Raw genomic sequence first — 12,088 nt, forward strand, 5'->3', positions numbered from 1 at the left:
AAGTTGGCCTTTATGGTATAGTGGCAAGAAGAAAGCCATTGTTAACAGAAAAGCATAAGAAGTCCAGTTTGCAGTTTGACACAAGCCATGTTGGGGGACACGGTAAACATGTGGAACAAGGTGCTCTGGTCAGAGGAGACCAAAATGGAACTTTTGGTCCAAAATCCAAAACGCTATGTGTGGCAGAAAACTAACAGTGCACATCACTCTGACCACACCATCCCCACTGTCAAATATGGTGGTGGCAGCATCATGCTCTGGGGGTGCTTCTCTTCAGCAGGGACAGAGAAGCTGGTCAGAGTTGATGGGAAGATGGATGGTGCCAAATACAGGGCAAACTTGGAAGAAAACCTCTTGGACTCTGCAAAAGACTTGAGACTGGGGCGGAGGTTCACCTTTCAGCAGGACAATGACCCTAAACATAAAGGCAGGGCAACAATGGAATGGTTTCAAACAAAACATAACTATGTATTAGAAAGGCCCATCCAAAGTCCAGATCTAAATCCAATGTAGAATCAGTGGGAAGATCTGAAAAAAGCTGTTCACACACGCTGTCCATCTAATCTGACTCCGGAGGACTCCAGGAGGACCCGCCTTACATCCTCCTTTTCCCGGCAACCTGGGCAAAATACTCATGGAGCCGTTCTCCCTCCTCCCTGCAGGCCAGAATCCTCTGCCGTTGGTCCTCAATCTGTGCCTCCAGCTGTTGTTGCAGTTGCTCTATCTGCTGCTGAAAAGCAGCTTGTAGCTGCTGGAGGCGCGCTTCATATTCCACCCGCTGCTGCTGTACTTGTTGCTCAAGGGCAGCAACACGGGCGGTTACTTCAGAAGCTGTAAAAAACAAGATGTACAAAATTACAAAATTACACTATACATGGACATTGTACAATAACGTTTAATAAAAGTCAAACCAGTACAGTGTGGTACCGTATTAGCCATAAAAACAAGGAGTTTTGAAACAGGATGATAGCATTTATTGGCTGTTTTTGAGAAAAATAACATGAGATTTTTCTAATTATAAAAAGGCTTCCTTGTACTTTTCCCTGACCAACACTGAAAACACGGCTTACAAACATTGACATTCACTGTATTAATGGGTGGCTTAAAGTCAGAAATGAGATTTAAAAAAGAGACAAAGTACATACATTGGATCATATCTGTACAACATGGTTAAAACCAGGACTCTTGTTTACAACTTCTCTTGCTGGTACAATGGCTTTTCAATATTACAATATTCTTTTTATTTTATTTTTAATTTTTCAATTCAATTTTTCTGTTATATGCTTGCGTTTGATGGTGTTTACTGTTTACTGTCACTATGCATTATTTTTTACTTGCATTTGCTGGTTTGAAATGCCAGAATGCTCTTTAGTTTAAAATTAATGTGGCATATGACTACTAGCCCAGTTAGTATTTCAACTTGGAATTTCCAATAGTTACCCATCATCATCACCAGAGTGTACTTTACGTTACATGAAGGGAACTGTTTAACTTATCAATTTAGCCCAGAGGCCAGGAAAAGTGTTCTGAGTAACAGTTAAGACATGTAAAAATACATTAATGTTTGCCGAAAAATTATTCAACTCTGTATGTCAGTGTACATAAAGTGTGGTTTTCATTTTTAGTCAGGAACCAGTCCGCCGAAGGCATTTTAAAATCCGAAAGCTCACTGTTTACTCATGTCTAAGTTTGACAATGAATGGTATCATCCAGATTCAAAAACAAAACTCCTGGTTTTACCTAAAGTAAAGAAAGAGTAATGAAATATGACTGCCAAAAGTAGTGCCTTGCAATCCACCCAAAAAAATCAAACATGTATTAGAACTTGTTGTGGCTACAATGGATGTGAAATACCTTTATACTACCATTCCACACATGCATAGTACTGCAGCTTGTCAACATTTCTTCAAGTGATATGTTGCCCCATTATGTACATTTATTTATGGCCAAATTTGAATGAAGCTTCCTTTGAAGTTGTGAAATTAAAGCATGTCCTTACATTATATTTACAGATGATACACTAGTTTTACTATGGACATAATCACTGGCCGGAAGAAGTGTTCTAATTTGGAGGCAGGGTGATGTAGTGGTGGTTGGTGTGTTAGTGCTCTTGCTTTTCAACGATTCCAATCCCTTCAACATCGGGATGTAGTTCTTAAAGGGGGGACAGGCAAAAATGGCGCACAGCGCCAATAGTGTCAGAATGGCGCTGCATTACAACGATATTTAACGTTTTATATGTTCAATTTTTTTAGCAGGGATCGTGCTGGAGAGGCAGCGGGCTGGCAGCGGGGTCGGGCTGGAGAGGCAGCGGGCAGTAGGGGGTCGGGCTGGAGAAGCAGCGGGCAGTGGGCTGGCAGCGGTGTCAGGGTGGAGAGGCAGCGGGCTGGCAGCGGGGGTCGGGCTGAAGAGGCAGCGGGGTGGAGGGAGGATTACGCAGCATGTGTATATTGTGTATACATTACCTTGTCCCGGCCGGCGATCGTTCCTTCACTTCATAGCTTGCACGAGTTCTGCATCCAGCCAATCACCATGCGGAAACTGAAGCCGCATGGTGATTGGCTGGATGCAGAACTCGTGCAAGCTATGAAGTGAAGGAGCGATCGCCGGCCGGGACAAGGTAATGTATACACAATATACACATGCTGCGTAATCCTCCCTCCACCCCGCTGCCTCTTCAGCCCGACCCCCGCTGCCAGCCCGCTGCCTCTCCACCCTGACACCGCTGCCAGCCCACTGCCCGCTGCCTCTCCAGCCCGACCCCCGCTGCCAGCCCGACCCCCTCTGCTAGTTCCCTGCATTTTTCAATGGCGCACCATTCTGCTGTTTTATAAAACGCTATTTACCGTTTTAATGTATTTACATTAAAACGGTAAATAGCGTTTTATAATCGGCAGAACGGTGCGCCATTATTTCCTCCGCGCCATTTTTTACTGTATGCCTTAAAGGACCACGAGCGCAAAAAACAGTAGGCATTGAAAATCTGACATAACCGACAGATTTTGGGACAATCCATCTCCTCATAGGGTATTTCAAGGGTTTGCTTTGTTTTCAACTGCATTTCCTGAACAATAACATCTGATTAACTGAAAAATTAGCAAGAAACCAGCCGGCCACACTAATCACTTGAACAGTCCACTGTATTATGTCAGTGACATTTTGCAAATGTTCAGGAAATGCTGTTGCAAACAAAGAAATCCCTGAGAATCCCCCTTAAAAACATGGACTGGCCCAAAACCTGTCATCTGTCCCATTTTAACTGCCAACTTTGTTCAAGATAGTGGTCCTTTAAGTTTTTACTTCTGTCAGAAGCTATGCTCCTGGGAGCAAAGAGACCATCTTCCCAATACACAACTATCCAGGCTCTCTTGCTGGCATGGGAACACTTTATCAAATTCCCGCCTAAGTCGTCCCTGACTCATAGTCCTACCATCTCTTTAAATGCCCTTAAAATCCTCAGCCCCCATTTGAACCTATCCGCATGGGATAAAGTTAAAATCACCTCACTAAACCAACTGTCACAAGGCTCTCAGCTTAAAACATTTGAGGAATTACATAAAGAATTCCAATTACCATTCAACCAACTCTTTACCTACCATAGGATATATAGCCTGATCAAAAATAACACAATTAATATACCCCAGCTCAATAGTCATATCCTAATCCTAACAGCCATTAACAATAAAGGCCCCCCCCCCACACACACATTTTGGCCGGATGTATCTCCACTTGGTATACGTCGATACTAGAAGTGAGTGATGCCTCACTGAAAAGATATGCTTTAGCCTGGTCCAATGACCTACAATCTAACATAACTGACCAGCATGTGCTCAGTCAGGACCACTTCTAAAAGCCTAAAACTCTCAAAGAACAACTCCCACTGTGAACTTTCACGTAAAGTTATTTTCAGGTGGTATCTGACCCCCAGAAGAATGGCCTCGTTCTCAGAGGATAACTCCCCCAACTGCTGGCATTGTAAGAACTCAGTGGGGACTCTACTCCACATGCTATGGGAGTGCCCTAATATTGCTCAGTTTTGGGACCATGTGGAACTCTTAGGGCTGGTTCAGATGGACGTTTGGAGGCGTTGCGTTCGTTGGCGTCGCGTTCAGCAGCGTTCGTGTGCGTTTGGATGCGGTCGCGTTTTTTCTTCCCCTAGGGGGACATTAGCCGTCGCGGTTAACCTCCCCTGGAAGCTACATGTAGCTTCCAGGGGCTCCTTGAACGCCAGGGAAAATCGGGACCCAAACGCCGCGTTTGTGTAAACGTGCTTGAAAGCTTGGTACAAACGCTCCCATTCACTTGAATGGGAGCGTTTAGCACCAAGCCCTGAACGCTGGCTGTAAACGCTCTGCAAACGTCCGTCTGAACCAGCCCTTAATTAATAGCTTTTTCCTTCCCTACTTACGTACGTCTATCAGCTAAATTAGCTTTACTCTTAGTAGGGCTAGAGGAGATCCCACTAAATTTGCAGCCCCAGGTTATGCATATCATTCTGTCGGCACTCTCCCAGATAACTAGCAATTGGAAATCGGCCGACTACCTATCTATTACCCAACTAATCTCCCTAGTAAACAGCAACCTGAATATGGAATATAAAATTAGACTAAGATCCTCAGTGGACCATAAGATCTTCACCCTTCCTAGTACCTGGTTGGAATACACTAACTAGAATCTCACTTCCAATATAGCTCCTGGTATACTATACACTATAAGTTAAGTAGGTAGTGTTACTTATGGTAGACTAGTCAGACCTCGTCCGTCCTTCCCACAGGTGTTGTACTTTATACTCACTACAGCGACGAGCATTATGTAGACACTCTAGCACTGAAACAGGATCCCTGTAACCCTGTATCAAGGGCTAACCTTCGGGCCACTGAATTGATACAGTACATTGATGTCCGAGCCCTGGGGGTTACCTATTATGGGTCAAGTTAAAACTCCCAGGCTGGACTAAGCGCATAGGAGTGCTTCATGTATTACCTCCCTCTGTTCTTCATGGGAATAAGACAGACCAGGGGTGTTATTCATAGAATAGTTTGCAAGTGTATTTGAATGTATGATGAATATTATGCAGTCAGCTGTTTTCATTACTATGGAACTCTGTATTTGAAATGTAATAAAAAATTATGATGAAGAAAATTATTTTTACTTCGGTCTGTATTGTTTTCCTCCTAGCACTCATTCTTCCGCCCACATCCAAAACATCTACAACTAGTATACTTGGCTTCCCCCTGAATAGACCCTAGAGTACAATACGATACATACACTACACAATGGCTCCAAATCAATAAGCTGCATCAAACACTTATTAATGTATTTTGTTCTACAACAATAAATTTCACTTACACTCAGCTGTTTCAATGGCACCACTTTCTGGCCTGCCGGAGGAAAGTTGCCGTGGCCGGCGTCTGCGCAATCGCACAGAGATAGAGGCTAAGATAAAAAGAAGACATGGTATCATTCACCTTTTTTTTTTTTTTTTTGGGACTGTAAAAAAAAAAAAAAATTATATTCTGTACAAAAAAAACATTATGTACTAATCTCCTAAGAGACGTAGCACTGTCATCTGATTAATGTTGCAACTTTGTTAAAAAAATACTTACATGCCACAGATCGGCTCCGGGAGCGCCTTCGCCCACGCTGCCGGCAGCGCCTTCGCCCACGCTGCCGGCTGCTACGGGGCCTTTGGCTGTTGCTGGGTCCAGCCTCATCATCAGCAGGGGGGGAGGCAGCAGCAGGATCCTCCTGAGTGGGGTCCACAATATTGCGGGAAGAGGGAGGAGCAGAGGCGGAACGGGCCCGCCTGCGTGCCTGAGACCGATCCACTAAAAAAGAATGTGAGATTGTTTTTAAAATTGTGAGTTACATACCCAATAGGAGAGACAATTTGTTAGACATGAAAATCGTAAGGATTTCCAAGGTTGAAAACACGTACACATCACGCTACATATATGAAAAACACATTATTTACTTACATTCCCGAAGCTGGTCTTTAATTCTCCTCACCGCACATGGTGTCTTCGACTTGAAGTCGCTCCACATGGTCTGGATCTTCTTGACCGACCATGTGCGGTGGTATCGGGTCTCAAGGTCCCGCTGTAGCTGGTCCAGGATAGCCCTCTTCTCCTCCCTCTTCCTCTTATCGTAGGCCCCTCGTAACATTGTCTGAAAAAAAAAAAACAACAACAAAATTAATGATCCGCTAAAAGTAACCTTTACAATACCTACATCGCTTGCTATTGTACTAACATATGATAAGACTGATGAAAAGTCAATTTAATGTTCAATTGACTTATCATCAGCAGTCTTATCAACTCCTTGAACAATAGAAGTAGATTTTCAGTAAGTTAATCGAAATCAAAGTTATGAGAGCCTAAAGGCCAGTACAAACGCTACACGGGAGGCAACGACGGGTCTGTAGTCATCTCCCGCTGGTCAGATTTTCCGTGGACAGTCCGACGTGTCTACAGGCTGTCGGCTGACTGATAAGGCTCTTTCTGAGGTTCTGAGCAATCCGCCCGGCGGCCTTTACAGACCGCTGTTGAGTGTTGACTTGAGTGTGTGTATGGGGCGTACAGTTGTGTAGTCTGAACATTAAGCCCTTCAATTGCAAAGCTTCATGGTACTATTAAAGTAGCTACAGATGCAGCATGCATTACACAGTCAAGCAAAATAAATTGAAAGTCATGGATTAATACAGTGAAGAAAAAAATAAATAAACTTACTTTAATAATCAAATTCTTTTCCCGCTTCCGCAGGCGTGCAGCGGAGGCAGCAGAGGCTGACGTCCTGCTCCTCCCACCATCACCATCACCACCACCACTCCCACCGGCTTCAGCAGCATCTGCCATGATCGTACAACTCTATGAATAATAACATTGCAAAATATCAAATATATTTTTTCACATACGAGAAATTATTTATGATCAAAACATGTATAATTGCAATGAGTTTGCTGTTTTGAGGCAAACACAGCGACATAGCGTTCTATACTCTGTACAATGACTATTGTGTAAATGGCTATCTAGTTACAAATCATCTGATTAATAGTAATACGGAAGTGGATATCTAATACTTTCATATACTTCTGAAGTGCTAGAAATTCCTGATGTACTTGCTAGGGAGCAGTAATGAATAAGAAAATTACCATTTTGGCGGAAGACAGCGCTGCTTCCGCCTCTGGGAACACGGAGAGAGCGTTGGTGTCATCTGGAGCTGGCAGCGTGCGGCGTTCTGGATTGTCCACGCTGCATAGGAGGAGCGTGGACAATCTAGGGCACATCTGCTACCAATCAGACTGCACTTTGTGGCCACATCTGCGACCAATCAGACTGCACTTTGTGGCCACATCTGCGACCAATCAGACTGCACTTTGTGGGCACAGCTGCGACCAATCTGACTGCACTTTGTGGGCACAGCTGCGACCAATCTGACTGCACTTTGTGGGCACAGCTGCGACCAATTAGAATGCACTTAGTGGGCACATCTGCGACCAATCCGACTGCACTTTGAGGGCACATCTGCGACCAATCAGACTGCACTTTGTGGACACATCTGCGACCAATCAGACTGCACTTTGTGGACACATCTGCAACCAATCAAACTGCACTTTGAGGGCACAGCTGCGACCAATCTGACTGCACTTTCTGGGCACAGCTGCGACCAATCTGACTGCACTTTGTGGACACTTCTGCGAACAATAAGACTGCAATTTGTGGCCACATCTGCGACCAATCAGACTGCACTTAGTGGGCACAGCTGCGACCAATCAGACTGCACTTAGTGGGCAAAGCTGCAACCAATCAGACTGCACTTTGTGGACACATCTGCGACCAATCAGACTGCACTTTGTGGCACATCTGCAACCAATCAAACTGCACTTTGTGGACACATCTGCGACCAATCAGACTGCACTTTCTGGGCACAGCTGTGACCAATCAGACTGCACTTTGTGGACACAGCTGCGAACAATCAGACTGCACTTAGTGGGCAAAGCTGCGAACAATAAGACTGCACTTTGTGGCCAGATCTGCGACCAATCAGAATGCACTTTGTGGACACATCTGCGACCAATCAGACTGCACTTTGTGGACACATCTGCAACCAATCAAACTGCACTTTGAGGGCACAGCTGCGACCAATCTGACTGCACTTTGTGGACACTTCTGCGAACAATAAGACTGCAATTTGTGGCCACATCTGCGACCAATCAGACTGCACTTAGTGGGCACAGCTGCTACCAATCAGACTGCACTTAGTGGGCAAAGCTGCAACCAATCAGACTGCACTTTGTGGACACATCTGCGACCAATCAGACTGCACTTTGTGGCACATCTGCAACCAATCAAACTGCACTTTGTGGACACATCTACGACCAATCAGACTGCACTTTCTGGGCACATCTGCGACCAATCAGACTGCACTTAGTGGGCACAGCTGCTACCAATCAGACTGCACTTAGTGGGCAAAGCTGCAACCAATCAGACTGCACTTTGTGGACACATCTGCGACCAATCAGACTGCACTTTGTGGCACATCTGCAACCAATCAAACTGCACTTTGTGGACACATCTACGACCAATCAGACTGCACTTTCTGGGCACAGCTGCGACCAATCTGACTGCACTTTGTGGACACTTCTGCGAACAATAAGACTGCAATTTGTGGCCACATCTGCGACCAATCAAACTGCACTTTGTGGACACATCTGCGACCAATCAGACTGCACTTTCTGGGCACAGCTGTGACCAATCAGACTGCACTTTGTGGACACAGCTGCGAACAATCAGACTGCACTTAGTGGGCAAAGCTGCGAACAATAAGACTGCACTTTGTGGCCAGATCTGCGACCAATCAGAATGCACTTTGTGGACACATCTGCGACCAATCAGAATGCACTTTGTGGACACCTCTGCAACCAATCAGACTGCACTTTCTGGGCACAGCTGCGACCAATCAGACTGCACTTTCTGGGCACAGCTGCGACCAATCAGACTGCACTTTGTGCACACATCTGCGACCAATCAGACTGCACTTTCTGGGCACATCTGCAACCAATCAAACTGCACTTTGTGGACACATCTGCGACCAATCAGACTGCACTTTCTGGGCACATCTGCGACCAATCAGACTGCACTTTCTGGGCACAGCTGCGACCAATCTGACTGCACTTTGTGGACACTTCTGCGAACAATAAGACTGCAATTTGTGGCCACATCTGCGACCAATCAGACTGCACTTAGTGGGCACAGCTGCGACCAATCAGACTGCACTTAGTGGGCAAAGCTGCAACCAATCAGACTGCACTTTGTGGACACATCTGCGACCAATCAGACTGCACTTTGTGGCACATCTGCAACCAATCAAACTGCACTTTGTGGACACATCTGCGACCAATCAGACTGCACTTTCTGGGCACAGCTGTGACCAATCAGACTGCACTTTGTGGACACAGCTGCGAACAATCAGACTGCACTTAGTGGGCAAAGCTGCAACCAATCAGACTGCACTTTGTGGACACATCTGCGACCAATCAGACTGCACTTTGTGGCACATCTGCAACCAATCAAACTGCACTTTGTGGACACATCTACGACCAATCAGACTGCACTTTCTGGGCACAGCTGCGACCAATCTGACTGCACTTCGTGGACACTTCTGCGAACAATAAGACTGCAATTTGTGGCCACATCTGCGACCAATCAGACTGCACTTAGTGGGCACAGCTGCGACCAATCAGACTGCACTTAGTGGGCAAAGCTGCAACCAATCAGACTGCACTTTGTGGACACATCTGCGACCAATCAGACTGCACTTTGTGGCACATCTGCAACCAATCAAACTGCACTTTGTGGACACATCTGCGACCAATCAGACTGCACTTTCTGGGCACAGCTGTGACCAATCAGACTGCACTTTGTGGACACAGCTGCGAACAATCAGACTGCACTTAGTGGGCAAAGCTGCGAACAATAAGACTGCACTTTGTGGCCAGATCTGCGACCAATCAGAATGCACTTTGTGGACACATCTGCGACCAATCAGACTGCACTTTGTGGACACATCTGCAACCAATCAAACTGCACTTTGAGGGCACAGCTGCGACCAATCTGACTGCACTTTGTGGACACTTCTGCGAACAATAAGACTGCAATTTGTGGCCACATCTGCGACCAATCAGACTGCACTTAGTGGGCACAGCTGCTACCAATCAGACTGCACTTAGTGGGCAAAGCTGCAACCAATCAGACTGCACTTTGTGGACACATCTGCGACCAATCAGACTGCACTTTGTGGCACATCTGCAACCAATCAAACTGCACTTTGTGTACACATCTGTGACCAATCAGACTGCACTTTCTGGGCACATCTGCGACCAATCAGACTGCACTTTCTGGGCACAGCTGCGACCAATCAAATTGCACTTTGTGGACACAGCTGCGAACAATAAGACTGCACTTTGTGGACACTTCTGCGAACAATAAGACTGCAATTTGTGGCCACATCTGCGACCAATCAGACTGCACTTAGTGGGCACAGCTGCGACCAATCAGACTGCACTTTCTGGGCACAGCTGTGACCAATCAGACTGCACTTTGTGGACACAGCTGCGAACAATCAGACTGCACTTAGTGGGCAAAGCTGCGAACAATAAGACTGCACTTTGTGGCCAGATCTGCGACCAATCAGAATGCACTTTGTGGACACATCTGCGACCAATCAGACTGCACTTTGTGGACACATCTGCAACCAATCAAACTGCACTTTGAGGGCACAGCTGCGACCAATCTGACTGCACTTTGTGGACACTTCTGCGAACAATAAGACTGCAATTTGTGGCCACATCTGCGACCAATCAGACTGCACTTAGTGGGCACAGCTGCGACCAATCAGACTGCACTTAGTGGGCAAAGCTGCAACCAATCAGACTGCACTTTGTGGACACATCTGCGACCAGACTGCACTTTGTGGCACATCTGCAACCAATCAAACTGCACTTTGTGGACACATCTGCGACCAATCAGACTGCACTTTCTGGGCACAGCTGCGACCAATCTGACTGCACTTTGTGGACACTTCTGCGAACAATAAGACTGCAATTTGTGGCCACATCTGCGACCAATCAGACTGCACTTAGTGGGCACAGCTGCGACCAATCAGACTGCACTTAGTGGGCAAAGCTGCAACCAATCAGACTGCACTTTGTGGACACATCTGCGACCAATCAGACTGCACTTTGTGGCACATCTGCAACCAATCAAACTGCACTTTGTGGACACATCTGCGACCAATCAGACTGCACTTTCTGGGCACAGCTGTGACCAATCAGACTGCACTTTGTGGACACAGCTGCGAACAATCAGACTGCACTTAGTGGGCAAAGCTGCGAACAATAAGACTGCACTTTGTGGCCAGATCTGCGACCAATCAGAATGCACTTTGTGGACACATCTGCGACCAATCAGACTGCACTTTGTGGACACATCTGCAACCAATCAAACTGCACTTTGAGGGCACAGCTGCGACCAATCTGACTGCACTTTGTGGACACTTCTGCGAACAATAAGACTGCAATTTGTGGCCACATCTGCGACCAATCAGACTGCACTTAGTGGGCACAGCTGCGACCAATCAGACTGCACTTAGTGGGCAAAGCTGCAACCAATCAGACTGCACTTTGTGGACACATCTGCGACCAATCAGACTGCACTTTGTGGCACATCTGCAACCAATCAAACTGCACTTTGTGGACACATCTGCGACCAATCAGACTGCACTTTCTGGGCACAGCTGTGACCAATCAGACTGCACTTTGTGGACACAGCTGCGAACAATCAGACTGCACTTAGTGGGCAAAGCTGCAACCAATCAGACTGCACTTTGTGGACACATCTGCGACCAATCAGACTGCACTTTGTGGCACATCTGCAACCAATCAAACTGCACTTTGTGGACACATCTACGACCAATCAGACTGCACTTTCTGGGCACAGCTGCGACCAATCTGACTGCACTTCGTGGACACTTCTGCGAACAATAAGACTGCAATTTGTGGCCACATCTGCGACCAATCAGACTGCACTTA

General features: G+C 46.3%; 1 protein-coding gene across 1 annotated transcript; it reads right to left on the reverse strand.

Moving 5' to 3' along the window:
- Positions 1 to 563: 563 nt before the first annotated feature.
- LOC137547660 (probable ATP-dependent RNA helicase DDX46) lies at positions 564 to 7,285 on the reverse strand. The gene is made up of 5 exons (XM_068271113.1): positions 7,151 to 7,285; positions 5,979 to 6,168; positions 5,607 to 5,828; positions 5,350 to 5,436; positions 564 to 831 (listed from the first exon to the last, which is right to left on the reverse strand). Exons 1-5 carry the CDS (start codon positions 7,283 to 7,285, stop codon positions 596 to 598), a joined length of 870 nt encoding a protein of 289 aa, XP_068127214.1. The 3' UTR covers positions 564 to 595.
- Positions 7,286 to 12,088: the final 4,803 nt, after the last annotated feature.

This window comes from Hyperolius riggenbachi, chromosome 1 (genome assembly GCF_040937935.1).
Source record: "Hyperolius riggenbachi isolate aHypRig1 chromosome 1, aHypRig1.pri, whole genome shotgun sequence".
NCBI lineage: Eukaryota > Metazoa > Chordata > Amphibia > Anura > Hyperoliidae > Hyperolius > Hyperolius riggenbachi.

Bases quoted from the DNA above. Each gene is read 5' to 3' on its own strand.
- LOC137547660 (XM_068271113.1), bottom strand. From the start codon at position 7,285: ATGTGCCCTAGATTGTCCACGCTCCTCCTATGCAGCGTGGACAATCCA. The intron at 5,829-5,978 runs GTAAGTAAATAA...ATTCTTTTTTAG, and splicing joins TAAAGACCAGCTTCGGGAAT to TGGATCGGTCTCAGGCACGC. The intron at 832-5,349 runs GTAAGTGAAATT...TGTTTTTTACAG, and splicing joins TGCCATTGAAACAGCTGAGT to CTTCTGAAGTAACCGCCCGT.